Source organism: Diachasma alloeum, unplaced genomic scaffold (assembly GCF_001412515.2).
Source record: "Diachasma alloeum isolate Michigan unplaced genomic scaffold, Dall2.0 Dall_scaffold_01521, whole genome shotgun sequence".
In the NCBI taxonomy this organism is placed as follows: Eukaryota; Metazoa; Arthropoda; class Insecta; order Hymenoptera; family Braconidae; genus Diachasma; species Diachasma alloeum.
The window spans coordinates 5,224-24,242 of NW_021681618.1; the positions used below are offsets into that span (position 1 = coordinate 5,224).

Sequence of the window (19,019 nt, forward strand, 5' to 3'; positions counted from 1 at the left end):
CAAAATGACTTAATTTTAACATTGCTTGCTCATTGCATTTCAGAAATGCAGCTGCCTAAAAAAGACACATCGATTCCTAGGAACAACGTTTTTTTTTCTCGGTAAATACAGACAATAGAGAAATGTCAGAATGGAATTCCCGGATTTTTTTTCACTCGATTAATTTTTTAAAGATTCAAATTGATACTTGATTCATTCACATCGTTCCATTCCATCGGGACATATTGTCGATTGGAGACAATTTTTTATGGTCACTGAAGGAGGCAAACCATTCATCTAAATCTCGCAATAATCTGCGAAAAATCTTATTCATTAATCTATTATTATTGAATTAATCCCATTATGTGTAGATCGCTGGAGAACAACGAAAACGTTCCAACCGTTCAAACGAGTTGGAATGTTTTCTCTGTCCTCCTTCTCCATTTTCTTTCTCACTCGCACTCGTTAAGTTTGGCGGAGGACGGGTACGTGCCAACGCAACTCAGACGACAATGAGTGGGAGCGAGCGCGATACATATTCCTTTCTCACTCAGGGGGGAATAAATATATATAATCGAAGATTACTATAGTAAAAAAAAAACAAAATCTGCACAATTATTCAATAGAATCACTGGAAAACTATAGTTTTCCTGCGACAGCGCTGGGTTTTTCTATGAATTTTTTCACCTACGTGTCAATAATAAATATGTCGAGAAAAAGGAAAAGACTTTTAGATCATTAGATTCTGCATTCATTATACTATTGATTATAATATGTTCGATTTCACATTCCTGATAATTATTACAAAATGCGAGGAGCTACCGTATTGAGAACCCCTTTCCGGTTATCGAGAAATTTATGCTCGGGCCCTACCATACCAACAGTTCCGTACGCTCCATCGTAGTCCATGCGCCACCGCTCCGTATTTAGCTTTTGAACACTTTACATCGGCCCTGCTCATCTCCCCTATAATCTCTGACCGAACTAATAATAACTAATAATAATTCCCTATAATGAACAATTTATTTTACCTGAAAAATATAAAATAAGCAGCCGGAGTGGGACTGCCGAGGCCCCGGCCTCTCCAACTCCTTTTTACCGACGATCGACCGTGGTGCCATCCCTCCCATGGGGTGATACTTATTTCAGCCGGTGATCGTCCAAACCCAGAGAATTGAGCCTCTACCTCAGTCTATCCTCTTTGACAGGGATGTTGCATTTTTAGCGATTGAATGCAGTCCCCTAAAATGGCTGTTGCGGTATATTCATATTAAATACGCTCCAAGTTTATTTGTGAGAGAAACGGTGTTTTGTCTTCTAATTTGATTGTGAATATAGTGGATATAATGATAAATGCGCCCATTTACTATTCGCTGATAATCTAACCTAGCGTATAAATTTAACTGGTGACGTGTAATGCATATTGAAATAGCGTAAATACACTTGTAACCTGTGATAATCAACCGTGATGATTGTTCCATACAATAATTTAAAAACATAATAACATAAACACGGGAATAATGGGTGATTCTGATGACGATGATAGAGACTATGAGACCGGGATAAATATGACGGGTTTCCTGTTTGGTAATATCGATGAAAATGGTCAGTTGGAGGATGACATTCTGGACAATGATGCCAAGCAGCATTTGGCATCTCTTGATCGTCTGGGTCTGGGTTCATTCTTAAATGAAATGATCTCTCACGACTCAAATGGTGAAAAGTCAGAGAAGAAGGACAAATCAAATATTAAACTCGAGAATGGGAGTGACAACGATGACATTGATTATCAAAACAAATCGCCAACAGCTGAGGATTTTTCAGAGATAAATGAACTGGCGGATGACATAATCGAGGAGAATGTTGGAATAAATGGTACGGTAAAAACAGAGAAAGATTCCATTGATTACGATGCAGACGATGAGGAGCATGTAAATAAATCGGATAAACAACTGATGCCACCACCTCCAGTACCGGAAGAAAAAGATTCCTTAACCCCTGAAGAAGCAGAGGTTGCCCGACAGAGGAGGCTAGAAACACCTCTAGCTTCAATGTTACCCTCGAAATACGCCAACATCGACGTAACAGAAATTTTTCCCGATTTTCGGCCGAACAAAGTCCTGAGATTCTCACGGCTATTTGGCCCAGGTAAACCCAGTAGCCTCCCACAAATATGGCGAGGAGTTAGGAGAAGAAGAAAGAAAAAAAGGCATCATGATACACGTGACTCAGACTCTGGTTCAGACCAGGATGATAGGAGACTCAAGTTCAAAGGTTGGAAGATGAATTATGGTCAAGAGTCTCTATCCGAGTGTATTGCCTCTGACGATGAGGCCAAACTGTTGATGCCAATGGAGGATAAAGAACAAGGAAGAAAGGCTGGTGAGTCTGGGGAAAATGGGGATATGGAGCCGAAAGTTGCTGACTGGCGTTTTGGACCTGCACAAATATGGTACGATATGTTGGAGGTACCCGAAACTGGTGATGGGTTCAATTATGGATTTAAAGTGGGTGAAAAGAAGGATTCGCCAACTAATGGAACAGACAAACTACAAGATGAAGACGAAACATTTGCAGACGATGCTTTTTTAATGGTTTCCCAATTACACTGGGAGGATGACGTTATCTGGAATGGTGATGAGATTAAACATAAGGTAATGCAGAAGCTGAACAGCAAGAATAATTTAGCTGGATGGGTGCCATCCAGTGGCAATAGAACTGCCCAGGCATTCAGTCAACCAGGAAAAGGCACACCAGTTCCAGTGGCCTCGAATGTACGCCTAGCAACATCACAAATTTCAACGCCTCTTCATATGCAATCCCACAAGAATAAAGCTCAGGGGAAAAGTAACCATCAACAGCAGAGGGAGGACAATTACGATGACACTTGGTACTCAATATTTCCAGTTGAAAATGAAGAACTTGTTTATGGATTGTGGGAGGAGGAGGTCATTTGGGATGCTGAAAACATGAAGAAAATACCAAAACCAAAGATACTCACCCTAGATCCCAACGACGAAAACATTGTTTTAGGAATCCCAGACGACATTGATCCTGCTTTACTTCACAAAGAAAATGGACCAACGCCAAAGGTAAAAATACCTCATCCTCACGTGAAAAAGAGTAAACTACTCCTCGGAAAAGCTGGAGTAATTAACGTCCTTGAAGAAGACGCACCTCCACCTCCACCTAAATCACCAGATCGTGATCCTTTTAACATCTCCAATGATACTTACTACATGCCACGATCCTCTGAAACAACTTTGAGACTAAAAGTTGGTGGTGGAAATCTTATTCAACACAGCACACCTGTTGTAGAGCTCAGAGTTCCATTTGTTCAGACCCACATGGGGGCCATGCGTTTGAGAAACTTCCACAGACCCCCCATACGGCGGTTCAGTCACGGTCCTTTAGCTCATCCTGGTCCCCATGGTGTCCTTCCTCTATTAAAGCATATAAAAAAGAAAGCCAAACAAAGAGAACAAGAGAGAATAGCTTCAGGGGGTGGCGATGTCTTTTTTATGAGAACCCCTGAGGATTTGACTGGAAAAGATGGTGAACTTGTTCTGGTTGAATTTTCTGAAGAGCATCCCCCATTGATGAATCAAGTTGGCATGTGTTCCAAAGTGAAGAATTATTACAAACGGAAAGCCGGCAAAGATCAAGGACCTCAAAAGTACAAATACGGAGAGACAGCGTATGCTCACACGAGTCCATTTCTTGGTATTCTCACTCCAGGCCAGAGTATTCAGGCAATCGAAAATAACATGTACAGAGCTCCAATTTACGAGCACAACATTCCTCAGACAGATTTCCTGGTGATTCGAACTCGGCAACAGTACTTCATCAGAGAAATCGATGCGTTATTCGTTGCAGGTCAAGAGTGTCCACTTTACGAAGTTCCTGGGCCCAATTCAAAGCGAGCTAATAATTTCGTGAGAGATTTCCTTCAAGTTTTCATCTACAGACTATTCTGGAAGTCTCAAGACACCCCAAGGAGAATAAAAATGGATGACATAAAGAAGGCATTTCCCTCCCACAGTGAAAGCAGCATAAGAAAACGTCTTAAATTATGTGCAGATTTTAAGAGAACTGGAATGGATTCCAACTGGTGGGTGATAAAGCCAGACTTTCGTCTCCCTAGTGAAGAGGAAATTCGTGCGATGGTTTCGCCAGAACAGTGTTGTGCATATTTTAGCATGGTTGCTGCTGAGCAACGTTTGAAAGATGCTGGTTACGGTGAAAAATTCCTCTTCACTCCACAAGACGACGATGATGAAGAAATGCAGCTGAAAATGGATGATGAGGTTAAAGTAGCTCCTTGGAACACAACACGTGCATACATTCAAGCAATGAAGGGAAAATGTTTATTGCAATTGGCGGGTCCTGCAGATCCGACTGGATGCGGAGAAGGATTCTCCTACGTCAGAGTGCCCAATAAACCAACAATCAGTAAAGAAGAACAAGAAGCTCAGCCGAAGAGAACAGTTACTGGTACTGATGCCGATTTGAGAAGATTATCCCTGAACAATGCAAAAGCACTTCTTCGAAAATTTGGAGTGCCTGAAGAAGAAATTAAAAAATTGTCACGTTGGGAAGTAATCGATGTTGTTCGAACTCTCTCAACTGAGAAGGCTAAAGCTGGTGAAGAAGGAATGACTAAGTTCTCGAGAGGAAATAGGTTTTCCATCGCAGAGCATCAAGAAAGATACAAAGAAGAATGTCAAAGAATCTTCGACCTTCAGAATCGAGTGCTCTCGTCTGCTGAAGTGCTAAGTACTGACGAGGGTGAGAGTTCAGACGAAGACAGTTCAGACATCGAAGAAATGGGTAAAAATATCGAGAATATGTTATCGAACAAAAAAACAAGCTCGCAGCTTTCATTAGAGAGAGAAGAACAACAGAGACAGGAGTTGAGGAAAATGTTGATGGGTGAGACCCAAGAACAAGAGGGCAAAAAACCAAAAGACAAGAAGAAGGATGACGAAGAGGATAGCAGGGAGCAGGGCCAGGGATTCAATACTCAATCAGGTCGAGTCTTGAAAATTTACCGTACATTCCGAGATCCTGATGGAAAGGAATACACTCGGGCTGAGATAGTCCGAAAGCCCGCAGTCATTGACACATACATAAAAATAAGAAATTCCAAGGACGAAACCTTTATCAAACAGTTCGCAACACTTGACGAACAGCAGAAAGAAGAGATGAAGAGGGAAAAAAGGAGACTCCAAGAGCAACTGAGGCGAATCAAGAGGAATCAGGAACGTGAAAAATCGCACGGATGTGGCACGTCTTCCAACAGTTTCCCTCCCACTTCCAGCATGCTCGATCGTAGCAATACCAATACCCCAACTACCACATCAACCAGTATCCTTCCATTCAATAACTTTCCATCCACTTCTTTAGCTTCTAAACATCCCAAATCTGAGACTACTCCATCCAAACGTAAAAAGCCTAAACTAAAACCAGATTTAAAGTTAAAATGTGGTGCTTGCGGCAATGTTGGTCACATGAGGACTAACAAGGCCTGCCCACTTTATCAGAATAGCTTGACAACTGCTCCTGTCAATGTGGCTATGACTGAGGAGCAGGAGGAAGAGATTGAGAAGCAGCTCAACGCTGATGATCAGGATCTCGTTAATGTTGAGGGTACCAAGGTTAAATTATCATCGAAACTCATCAAAGTAAGAATAATTTATTCATGATTCATGATTGATTGCCAACTTTATTTGTCGCAAGTCCTTCAGTTCGTAATTCATCCATTTTATATACATTCTAATCATTTCTGCTATTCTACTCTAAGTTTCTCATTGTTCGATTATTATCAACAATTTTGTTTTATTCTCTTTTTTTCCGGACAGAAGATTTGAAAGCTTAAAAGGGGCACCCAGAAAAAATTGGAAAATTTTCGGTTGGTGAAAATTACTATTGAGCGACTTTTGATACATCATGGGGAATGTAAAAACTAAGAAAAATTTCGTCCCCAACCCATTTTACCCCGTACACCAGGCAAACACGTCATTTTTTTGTATTTTTGGCTTTGAAATGCTCTTCGCACCACAATTTTCATCCGATTGAAACTGTTTTCTTCACAATGTTCATTACATTCCATAGAATAAAACGGTATTTTTTCTGGATTATCTCAAATAGGAAACTTAATTTTTTCGGTTTAGGGGCCGTCCATAAATTACGTAAGACGTTTGGGGGGGGGGAGGGGTCAAAGATTTCTTACGATGTCCTACGTGGGGGGGGTCCTCAAGAATCTTACGTAAGATTTTTTTTTTGAATTTTCCTTCAGTTCGCCTTTTTTTCGAAAACGTAATTTTTACTAACCGAAATTCGAAAACTGCACGACAAAACTCATTATTGTATTTTCTACAAGATACTTCCCACAATAACTAGTAGTTGATATCTTTTATATTGCTGTTTTTATATGTTGTTCAGTTTATATCAATATTATTTTATTGAATATATGCGGTGTTCTCGTGTTTTGATTGAAAACTGAAAAAATGTCAATCATCAAGACCACATTGGTAGTTCACCTTCATGATCATTTGACCTTTGTGACTATCCTGCATGCCTCTTCTGGTTGACCCTTGCGGTCGTATGACCCCTGAGCAGGGTTGGGCATCTTGGACTAAAGGGAGGTTCTTACGCGATGATGTAAAAAACCGGTAATTTACCTACAGGGCGTAATAAATGTAAAAAATGTAAATAACTCATATTATAACCTCACGATTAACAAAGAGATGGCCAAATTTCACGAGTCAAATGTGTGACGAGGGTTACAAGGGGACGATCAAATTTCACGAGTCACATGGGTCACAAGGGGATGGTCGAATTTCGTGAGATTCAAATGTCATGAGGGTCACAAGGGGATGCTCGAATTTCACGGCGGTCAAACGTCACGAGAGTCACAAGGTGGCGATTAAACTTCACTGTATTCCTTTCTGACCCTTGTTACCCTCGCAATGTTTGGCCCTCGTGCGATTTGCTCATTCCCTTGTGACGTTGGACCCCGTAGAATGGACCATGGGGACGTTTAACTGTGGTGAAATTTAATTATTCCCTTGTGACTCTCGTGACTCTCGTGACGTTTGACCCTCTTGAAAATTTAACAATCCCCTTGTGACTCTCGCGAAAATTTGACCATCACCTTGTGAGCCCCATAACGTTTGACGATTGTCAAATTTTACTCTTGTGATGTTTGACCCTTGTGCCACCAAGTCTTGAGAAAAATGATACGTTTCCCCGAATCCCGGTAGATGGCGCCATGTGTCGTAAAAAATGTAAATAACTTATCAGGTAATTTACTCAATTTTTTACACGTAAAAAATTCTGTAATTTACTCACTTGTAATACCACAAGAGCTTCAAAATTATCGGGCATTTTCCTCAAGGTTCCCTGCATACAAACGAAGTCGTCAAGTTTTTCAGGAAAAATCACGAGTGCGAAGCACGAGCCCCTAAACCGAAAAAATTGAGTTCCCTATTCGAGATAATCCAGAAAAAATACCGTTTTATTCTATGAAATGTAATGAAACTTGACGACTTCGTTTGTATGCAGGGAAGCTTGAGGAAAATGCCCGATTAATTTTGAAGCTCGTGTGATATTCGGGGGATTATTTTTCCAATCCAAATGTCGGGCAATATAATTGGACCATGAGACGAAACTCACAATTGAGAAACGAAAATTGTATAATTAACACAACGACACAATTGAATTCAATCTGTCAGTTTGATGAGGGGTTAATTCGACTGCATGATGTTTTGTTTTTTGTATAGCAACTACCAGAGAAAATTATCAAAAAATTATCAGTTGAAAGCCCTGTAGCTTGTACCACGTGATGTCGAATGGGCCAATTATATTGCCCGTTATTTGGGTTGGAAAAATAATCGAGGTAATTTTCTTCCCATCCCTGCCCCTCAGATTGTCCTTGCTTTATTTGACCCTCGCAAGGCATCACCTCGACGAGGTAAGATTCTGGCATCATTTGACTCTCGCTGGGTATGACCGGTGCGACGTTTGACCCTCGACAAACATGAACCTTGTGGCCCTTGTCACTATGTACATATGAATCATCAGAATTTTACTATGTACTGTAAGAAACCCTGATTTTCAGTGAACGATCCATCCCTGATCTTACGTAAGATCTTGGGGGGAGGAGTTCACTGAATCTTACGATGTCTTTCGTGGGGGGCGGGGGGGAGGGTCAAAAATGGGTAAAAATCGCCTTACGCAATTTATGGACGGCCCCATGCCAACTTCATTTCACGNAGTTTTTACTTACGAATGGAAGCTTTGTAGAAGTCCATTTTGACGTTCTTCTAATTTCACCTGGAAATCATGTAGAATACCATGAAACATGAAGATATGATGTTTTTAGAGAATGTGTGCGTGTGTCGCACATACATACGTGCGAATTTTTCAAAGGTTTTTTTATAAATCTTCACGAAAACAAGCAGGGGTCCGAGCCTATCCGACAGAAGGCATGTGGCCATTACTTCTGCGTTATTCGTCTTTCTTTTTTTCATTCCTATCAATTTCATTAGTAGTAAGTTTCCGAAAGTATCCATAGCAATTCTCTATCCTTGCATACAACCATATGCAACAGGGTCTACAGAAAAATATTCCACCTTTTAAGGATAATCGGGCGAGCTGGGAGGGTTGGAAAAAAAGCAGCTATTTTTTTCTTTTTTTTTAATGTATTCTTTAAATGATGGAAAAGGCGTGCGCAAAGTTTCAGACTGCTGGGGAGCATGGTTAATTTATTATGAATTTTTGAAAAAGTGGTCATTTAACCCGGGATCTTATGGAAATCACCAAAAAAAACTGCAAAACCCAAGGAAAAAATGCAGCCAAAGTCATGAAACTTTATACACATTTAGAACATGTGATCAGTGATTTTTTGAGTGAAAAAGATTGTCGCCTAGGAGCATTGTTTATTAATAATAGCGAAAAAAGTAATACGGAAAAATTTTTTTGTTCAGCGATTGGTTTTCTGCAGGGAAACAATAGAAATCCCTCTGCCTCACCTCCTACATTTCCTTCTCGCCCGATTATCCTTAATGAAATAGATTTATACAATACGTTAAATATCTCCGAAACTACTCGGCTGATTAAGCTTATCTAAAATACCAACCTTTAGTATTGTAAGAGCTGCAATCCTACCAAATTTCAACTTGCTACTTTCATATCTTCTCAAGTTATCGTGTGTACAAGAGAATGAAAAAATTGAAAAAAATAGCAATATTTCGAAAATTTTGTCCGAATAGGTATAAACATTTTGATTGGTCTAGATAGAAGCCGTCGAGACGAGTATTTAAAAACACGAAAAAATCAGATCCGTTGAGTAGTTTTTAAAATATTTAAGAGGGCAGGTGGATAAAAAAAACTATCGAAATGCGGATGAATCTGAGCTCCAGAAATTCTCCTCGTTTGGTGAATTTCGAGACTCAAAAGCTATCATCATTAAATCCTTAGCACAACGAAAGTGTTATGAAACAATTTGAGGGTGGTCTGAGGAGAATAAATATTTTTAATAAATAATTAACAATACGAGCTGGTTGACAGGTCTGGGCGCCGCCATGATGCTTTGATACCCCCTCCCCGGGACTTCCAAGATGGCGGCGTTCACAGCTGTCAGTCACCTCGTACTTTTAATCATTTCTCAAAATTATTTATCCTCAGATCACCCTCAACTTGTTCCATAAAACTTTCGTGGTGCTATTTGGTGGTGATAACTTTTGAGCCTCCGAACTCACCAAATGAAGAGAATTTATGGAGCTCAGATTTGCTCGCATATCGGTAGTTTTTTTCTACTCTCCTGCCCTTTTAAGGAATTTATATGGCGTTGTCTCGAGAGAAAAAAAAGTCAAGATATTGATAATTTTTTGTAAATACGTTCTTTTATGTATTAAGAAATCATGTGCAAAATCTGAGATAGCCTAGGAGAAGGACAACAACGGAAATAATTTCTGAAGTTGCTATTTATGCATGCAGTTGAATGGGGCATCGATAATTTCAGCAGTGTTCCCATGTTGCCGACAGGTCGATAATGTAGAGAAAAAGATGAAGTTATCGATGCCTCATTTAACCTCATGCATAAATTGCAACTTTATAAATTATTTCCGTTGTTGCCTTTCTCCTAAGCCCCATAAAATTGGGCAGCCAAGGTCGTCCAATCAAGATGGCGATTTTACCGAAATTACCTGCTTTTTACCTTCTTTATTTCTGCGCAAACCAAAAAAAATCTGCACTTTTTTTTTCGCTAAAAAATAAGATTTTTGAAAATTGGCCGTCAAGCTAGGTGACCAACTTGCGTTAATGAGGTCCATGGGTGAAAAATTTCAATAATCGATTTACCAGCTCTATTTCTGCGCAAAAAAAAATTCAAAATATTGATTTTTGACAAAAAATCTAAATTGAGTCGGAAAGGTCATAAAGGGGTGACCTTCAAGTTGACTGAAAATAAAGGGAGGGCCGGAAGAATTTATCTGCTATTTATCTGCTCCATTTCTGCGTAAACATAGAAAAATCTGCACCTTTATTTCCCCAGAAAAAATCAATTTTGAAAAATTGGCCATATTGCGCGAATGAGACCGATGAGTGGTCAAACGTAAGTCAATTCTTGGATCAACATGGCGACTATGCCAACATAATCTGCCTTTTATCTGCTCTATTACTACGCAAATGAAATAAGATCTACTTCTTTTTTTGCGAAAAAAATTATTTTTTGGCAATTGGCCGAAAAGCTGGCAGGTCAACTTTAGTAAATGAGGTCCATGAGTGGACAATATCAATGATCGATTTATCAGCTCCATTTCTGCGTGAATAAAAGTAGAAAATATTGATTTTTTCCAAAAAATTGAAATTCAGCTGGAAAGCTCAGAAGTGGGTGACCCCAAAGTTCATTGAAAATGAGGGGAGGATGGCGCGGAATTATCTGCGCTTTACCTGCTCCATTTCTGCGCGAAACAAACAAAATCTGCTCCTTTTTTTACAAAAAAAAAAAAGATTTTCCAAAATTGGCCGAAAAGCTGGTCGGTCACCTTCAGTAAATCAGGTCCATGAGTGGACAATATCAATGATCGATTTATCAGCTTCATTTCTGCGCGAATAAAAGTAGAAAATATTGATTTTTTCCAAAAAATTGAAATTCAGCTGGAAAGCTCAGAAGTGGGTGAACCCAAAGTTCATTCTAAATGGGGGGAAGGCGGCGCGGAATTATCTGCTCTTTACCTGCTCCATTTCTGCGCGAAACAAACAAAATCTGCTCCTTTTTTCTACAAAAAAGAAAGATTTTCCAAAATTGGCCGAAAAGCTGGTAGGTCACCTTGAGTAAATGAGGTCCATGAGTGGACAATATCAATGATCGATTCATCAGCTCCATTTCTGCGCGAATAAAAGTAGAAAATATTGATTTTTTCCAAAAAATTGAAATTCCGCTGGAAATCTCAAAAGTGGATGACCCCAAAGTTCATGGAAAATTGGGGGAGGGCGGGGCGGAATTATCTGCTCTTTACTTGCTCCATTTCTGCGCGAAACAAACAAAATCTGCTCCTTTTTTTTACGAAAAAAAAAAGATTTTCCAACATTGGTCGAAAAGCTGGTAGGTCACCTTGAATAAATGAGGTTCATGAGTGGACAATATCAGTGATCGATTTATCAGCTCCATTTCTGCGCGAATAAAAGTAGAAAATATTGATTTGTTCCAAAAAATTGAAATTCAGCTGGAAATCTCACAAGTGGGTGACCCCAAAATTCATTGAAAATGGGTGGAGGGCGGCGCGGAATTATCTGCTTTTTACCTGCTCCATCTCTGCGCAGACGAAAAAAAATATTTTTTTTGCAAAAAGGAATCGATCCTCAGAAATTAGTGGAAAAACTGGGAAGCTATCGTAAATGAGGTCTATAAGTGTCGAATACCAGTGATAGATTCATCAGCTTAATTCCTGCGCGAAAAAGAATAGAAAATATTGATTTTTGTCACATGGCCCGATAAACCGCAAATCTAACTTTGCTCCGCTGATTTCCGACAGATTTTTGTTCGAGAATCGGACGAATAGTAAATAATCATTGGAACGGTAGATACGAATCCTCTGAATTTCAAAAAGAAGGTTTTTCGAACGTTTGCATCGTCAGCTCTATGACGACGATTAACTTTCAAAGAACACTCCTTCACATTTATCTGCTCTCATCTGACACCTCATCCAAGTTATTGGAATTTTTGCTTTTTTTTCAGTGGATTTAATGGGGATTACTAGGGGGAGTAATGAGGCGGGAGAGGAAGTTCAAATTATCAAATCAATTATTTCCCAAATAGTCCATATGCCAGTGTCATTCTGTGTCCCCTGATATGTCCATTCGATTTTATTATCGAAATCTATGGTTTCGAGGGTGCTGATTCCAAATATGAAGACCGTTTTCGCAAAAACAGGTGCGATCCATTTGTTTATAACAATTTAATTGTTTAAAAGACGATATTGCAAAAACAGTTGGAGATAGGAAAGAAGTTGATGAGCTAAAAATGTTCCTTATGTGAAATTACGTATTATTTGTCTTATGACTTTTTTTCCAACTATGATAGATAAGGAGATATCAAGGATGGGAATGGAGACACGTTTAGCGGAGAATCCACGGAGATAGAGAAAATTGTTTGCAATAAAAAATATTTGTCATGAAATTTCGCATCAGATCAGTCTTATGAAATTTTTCGCTACTTCCAATAGTTAATGAGTTAATTACGTTATTATCCTGCATCAATTTTCGTTCTCATGCAGAATAACGTAAATAACTCATTAACTATTGGAAGTAGCGAAAAAATTCATAAGACTAATCTGATGTGAAATTTCATGACAAATCTTTTTTATTTTCAACAATTTTCTCCATCTCCATTGAGTTCTCCACTAAACGTGTCGGAGCGCGCTCGTGACGCGCGCCCTCGCTAACGCACCGCCCTCTCCACTTCCACTCCTGATATCTCCTTAACTATCATAGTTAGAAAAAAAAAGTTCTAAGACAAAGAATACGTAGTTTTACATGAGAAACATTTTTTGTCCATCAACTTTTTTCCTATCTTCAACCGTTTTTGCAATATCGTCTTTTAAACAATTAAATTGTTATAAACAAATGGATCGTATCAGTTTTTGCAAAAACGGTCTTCATATTTGGAATCAGCACCCTCGAAAACATAGATTCCGATAATAATATCGAAAGAACATATCGACTGAATGCAAAAACTAGTGACTGAATGTCAGTTACATGTGTAGACGTTTTTCTAACACTTTCGAGGATATTTTGTAGACGTTTTTTCAGTTACTAAAAAGTGTCTGAATCGTTCGGAGAATCTTAATTTCAGATTCCTCGAATATTGAAGTGTTTGAATGCCTTAGATGGGGAGGGGGCGAAGGGGTAATATTAATTATTTTCGATAAATTTTTTTTTTTGAGCAGAGGGGCATAGGGGGGTGGGCGAGGGGGTTGAAGCCAAATAATAATATTAATTATTTTTGATGAAATTTTTTTCTTTTTTGGAACAAAGAGTTGGAGGGGGAGGGGTGAAGGGGTTAGAGCCAAATAATATTAATTATTTTTGATAATTTTTTTTATTTTTTGGAGCAGAAGAGCGGAGGGGGATTGGAGCCAAATAATAATTGTAATTAGATTTCATATTTTTTTTTTAACAAAGGGGTGGAGTGGGAGGGAATGAAGGGGTTAGAGCCAAATAATAAAATTAATCATTATCGACAATTTTTTTCATTTTTTGGAGCAGATGGGTGGAAGGGGGGTGCGAGGGAGTTGGAGCCAAATAATAATATTAATTATTTTTTTATGATTTTTTTTTCTTTTTTGGAACATAGGGGCGCAGAAGGAGGGGGCGAAAGGGTTAGAGCCAAATAATAATATTAATTATATTTTATTAATTTTTTTTCTTTTTTTGGAACAGAGAGGTGGAGGGGTAGGGGGCGAAGGGGTTAGAGCCAAATAATAATATTAATTATTTTTGATGAAATTTTTATAATTTGACTCCAACCCCTCGCCCCCCTCCGTCACTCTGCTCCAAAAAAGAAGAAGATTTCATCGAAAATAATTAATATTATTATTTGGCTCCAACTCCCTCGCCAACCCCCTTCCATCCATCTGCTACCAAAAAAGAAAAAAAATTTATAAAAAATAATTAATATTATTATTTGGCTCCAACACCCTCGCCCACCCCCCTCCGGCCTTCTGCTCCAAAAAAGAAAAAAATTTCATCAAAAATAATTAATGTTATTATTTGGCTCTAACCCCTTCGCCCCTCCCCTTCCACCTCTTTGTTCCAAAAAAGAAAAAAATGTCTTCAAAAATGATTAATATTATTATTTGGCTCCAACCCCCTCGCCCACCCTCCTCGGCCACTCTGCTCCAAAAACGAAAAAAATTTATCAAAAATGATTAATATTATTATTTGGCTCCAACCCCTTCGCCCACCCTCCGACACCCCTCTGCTCCAAAAAAGAGGAAAAAGTATCAAATGTCATGAATATTATTATTTGTCTCTAACCCCTTTGCCCCCTTCCCCTCAGCCCCTCTGCTCCACAAAAGTGTAAAAAATATCAAAAATAATTAATATTATTATTTGTCTGTGACCCGTTCGTCCCCGCCTTCACTGCTCCAAAGAATAAAAAAAAAATCATTAATATTATTTGTCTCTAATAACTTCGCTCCCCTTCCCCTCCGCCCCTGTGTTCCAAAAAAAGACTGAAAATAATTATTTTTATTATTTTGCTCCAACCCCCTCCTCCTCCAACCCTGTACTCCAAAAAAGAGAAAAAAAGTATCAAAAATTATTGATATTATGATTTTTCTCTAACCCCTTTTTCCCCCTTCCTTCTGCTCCAAAGAAGAAAAAAATATATCAAAAATAATTAATATCATTATTTGTCTCTGACCCCTTCGACCCCGCCACCACTGCTCCAAAAAAAGAAAAAAAAATCATTAATATTATTGGTCTCTAACCCCTTCGCCCCCATTCCCCTCCTCTTCTGTGTTCCAAGAAAGACTAAAAATAATTGATGTTATTATGTTGCCCTAACCCTCTTTCCCTCCTCCCCTCTACTCCAAATACGAAAAAAATTGTACATTGTGTTACAAGTGTGTAAAGCACCACTTTTCCACACACACGTAACACATGCAGTTTTTTGTGATACCTGCCGAGTGCACTGTTCGGAACGGTAGTGGGGGTAGAATAGAATAGAATAGAAAAAGTGCGGCTGGTCACTTAAAGCGCCCAGAGTCACCTAAATCATACGATCTTTTGTAACTTCCGCCTTAGTTTCGGTCAGTCACACAGCCCCAGCCCTGTGTTTCTCACTAGGCTAATAAGGCTGGTGACAGCCGCTTGTTGTAAGTCCTCTGGTTTCAGGAAAGCCTGGCCCCAGATTTTATAGCGACGGAGTGCTAATAGGGGGCATTCACATAAAATGTGGATGACGCCCTCCTTATCGCCTCCGCACAGTCTGCAGTCTTCTTGTTCTGCAAGTTTCATCTTGAACAGATGAGCTCTGAGAGCTGTATGACCCGTAAGGAGCCCTACTGCTACCCTCAGATCCCCTCTGTGCAACTCCAGAAGCTTTCTGGTCCTAACTCTTAGTTGCCCTCTCATAAGCAGTTTCGCTTGTCTGCAGGTCGCAACTTTCTCCCAACGCCTGACATGATCCCGCTGGAAATGATCTTTAATAAGAGTTTTTCCCACTGCGAAGGGCATGCCAAGCAGGCCGTGTGAGGGCACACTTTCTGTACCCTCCTTGGCCAGCTTATCTGCCTCTTCATTACCCAGAATCCCATGGTGACCTGGCACCCAGGTTACGGTGACCCGGTTGTTTTTACCCAGTGTGTCCAATGCCTGCATGCATTCCCACACCACCTGTGACTCTGTAGTGGGTTTTTCCAGGGCGTGTATCGCCGCCTGGCTGTCACTGCAGATGAATATTTTCATCTTTTTTGTGTCTCTCGCGTTCAGATACTCTGCACACTTAAGTATGCCCAGCATCTCTGCTTGAAAGACGGTTGAATGATGGCCCAGCGGAAAACTCTCTCCGAAGCCATCTTTCAGACGGTAGATGCCTGCCCCAAAACTTTCATTGAAGCCAGAGCCGTCCGTAAACCAGTAGTCCTCTCTTGGTCCTGGTTTACGTTTCGAGTCTAGCCACTCCTGTCTGGGTGGTATACTCGTTCTGAAAGTTTTCCTGATCTGATACTTCCTAGGAATCCTATCCGTCTTACCTATGAAGGGTCGATCATTGATTAGGCTAAGCCTTGTATGGCCTTGGCCCGTCATCTTCCATTCTAGTTGGCACCTTAGTCTATATGCAGTTGTGGTAGCACAACTCACAACCCTAAGGTCGAGGGGTGGGATACTGAGTGCTATTTCTAGCGCCTCAGTAGGTGTCGATTTCATGGCTCCTGTTGCAGCCCTCAGGAAGGTTCCCTGTAGGCTTTTCAACAGGTTCCTTGTTTCCGTCTTACTCACCCTCGGCCACCAGACGACCGCAGCGTATAACAGTCTCGGAAGTAGAACTATTTGGTAGAGCCAGAGCATCATTTTAGGATTGAGTCCCCATGTCCTGCCCACAGCTCTCCTGCATGCCCACATAGAGGCAAACACTTTATTTCTCTGAGTACAGATATGTTCTTTCCAGCTGAGTTTATTATCCAGGAGGACACCCAGATATTTCACTCTGCTGGTGTAGTTAATCTCCGAGCCATTTAGCTTCAGAGGTTGGATCTTTTCCAGTTTATAATTTCTGGTGAAAACCAGGATTGTTGTTTTGGCTGGATTTACCGATAGGCCAGTTACCCTGCACCAGTCCTCAATGATATTGAAGGCTGTTGCCATCAGGTCCCTTAGCACCCTCAGAAATCCGCCTTTCACAACAACTGCCACATCATCGGCGAAACCGATGACGTGGAAGCCGGCCTCACTTAGTTGATTTAGAAGTCCATCTACAACCAGGTTCCATAGCAGGGGCGAGAGAACTCCCCCCTGCGGACAGCCCCTAGTCGGACGTCCCTCCACACATGCCCTCCCATGTCCTGCCGACAGTCTTCTGCTTTTCAGCATGTTTTGTGTCCAAGCAATGATAGTCTTGGACACCTATCGTAGTGGGGGTAAAGTGTTTGTTTTTGTGCAAGTGTGCGTAAAGTAAAAAAAGTGTGCGTAACGTGAATTTCGAGTGTGTAAAGCGAAGCTTTACGCACACTTTTTTACTTTACGCACATCTTGCGGAAAACAACCGCTTTACACACACTAAACCGTTTCGAAAAGTGTACTTTTCAGGCAGGTATCACAAAAAAAATGATTGATATTATTTGGCTCTAACCCCTTCGCGCTCCGCCCTTCTACTCCAAAAAAGAAAAAAAAATATCAAAAGTAATTAATATTATTATTTAGCTCTGACCCCTTCGCCCCACCTCTCTGCTCCTAAAAAAAAATCCAAAATAATTAATATTTTAAGTTGTCTCCAATCCCTTCGCACCCCCCCGCTGCTCAAAAAAAAATTATCAATATTATTTGGCTCTAACGCCCTCCCCCTCCGCCCCTCTGCTCCGAAAAAGAGAAAAAAATACATCAAAATAGTACATTTCGATACGATTGCGGGAAAGTGTTTTTGGGCTCGTGGGAGGTTTATAGCACGAGCCGAAGGCGAGTGATATAATCCCACGAGTTCAAAAACATTATTCCCCCGAGTATCGAACACTATTTTTCGCACGCTCCGCGTGCGCAAAATCCCACTTCCCACACATTGTGACGAAAATGATTAATATTATTACTTGGCTCTAATCCCTTCGCCCCCCACCATACTGCTCCAAAAAATAATAAAAAAAATCAATATTACTTGGCCTTAACCCCTTCGTCCCCCTTTCCCCTCCGCCCCTATGTTCCAAAAAAGAGAAAAAATGATTCATGTTATTATTTGGCTCTAGCCCCCCCTCCCTCCGTCCCTCTACTTAAAAAAAAAAACCAAAAGTAATTGTGACGTTTTGAGTTAGATCACCCACCGCATTAATCCTGGGTGATCTAACATGTGACTAGTCCCTGTGACTAGTCACAAATAGTAAAGTATTTTCTTTCCTAGGGCCGTCGTACCCTAAGCTCCGACTAAGTGTCGTGTGCGATTCACTCGCGTTTGGAACGATAAGGATTATTGGGAAGGTCTGTCCGAAGATAAAACACGATTCATGGTGGGTTTTCACTTGCCGTTGACGCTAGCGGCACTCGTAGTTACCACCGGCGGCAGTCGCCCGCCTCATTCAAATAACTATAAATTATAATTGGGGAAATTATAATTGTGATGATTGTGTGTGTGTGTGTGAATACCGTCATTCGCAGTTAATCGTTTAAATCTTGTATCGAAGTAAATATATCTGGGTTTTTTATGCTTCGGCTTTTTCCCAAGAATTGTGTTTTTGTGTCAGTTATTTTTTCCATATTTTTTATCATTTATTTTTCTGATTTTTTAATGCAGCTATCATACCACCTAGGGTATGATAGCCTTCAACGTCTTTTCATGGTGCCTCCTGTGACGTTAGAAATTCTGCTTCAACCTAAAACTGCGAGTGACGCGTGTTGCAAAGTGCACGAGTGTACAAAGTGAATAAAAAACTAAAAAAAAACTCAAGCATTTTTTCGACGCGTCATCACGTCTGGAGACGCATCGTTTCATCAATCCACCGTCACTTCCGTTCCAGGAAGCTTCACCGCCCAGCAGGTCTCAACATCGTAGAATAGTGCAAGAGATAAGTCCTTAACATTTATCTTCTTTACATTCAATTGTTTATTTAGGCCATTTTATTATTTTTTTGTCTCGTTCATTTCCATCCATCGGTGGTGTTCACGACAAAGGTCCCTTGTTTACGAAGATTCTTCAGTCAATCGATTTGTTTTGATGACCATAGGGCAGTCCTTCCATTTTTTTGAACATTTCAATAACTAATCTATCGGTTCTATTAATTGATCAACACAATATTGTCACAAGAAATTTGAAATTAAAAATGGAG

The 19,019-nt window shown here is 40.1% G+C and overlaps 1 protein-coding gene across 2 annotated transcripts in view; it reads left to right on the forward strand.

Annotated features, from left to right (window-relative positions):
• Window positions 1–1,204: 1,204 nt before the first annotated feature.
• LOC107046581 (transcription initiation factor TFIID subunit 1) overlaps window positions 1,205–19,019 on the forward strand; it is a 42,701-nt gene continuing 24,886 nt past the window's right edge. Inside the window, exons 1-2 of one of the 2 annotated variants that reach the window (XM_015269236.2) lie at window positions 1,205–5,346; window positions 5,449–5,663. In XM_015269236.2, coding sequence (XP_015124722.1) covers window positions 1,500–5,346; window positions 5,449–5,663 — 4,062 coding nt within the window. In that variant the 5' untranslated portion in view covers window positions 1,205–1,499. Of the gene's footprint in view, window positions 5,664–19,019 lie in introns of both variants that reach the window. The other variant, XM_015269235.2, reaches the window with a different exon arrangement.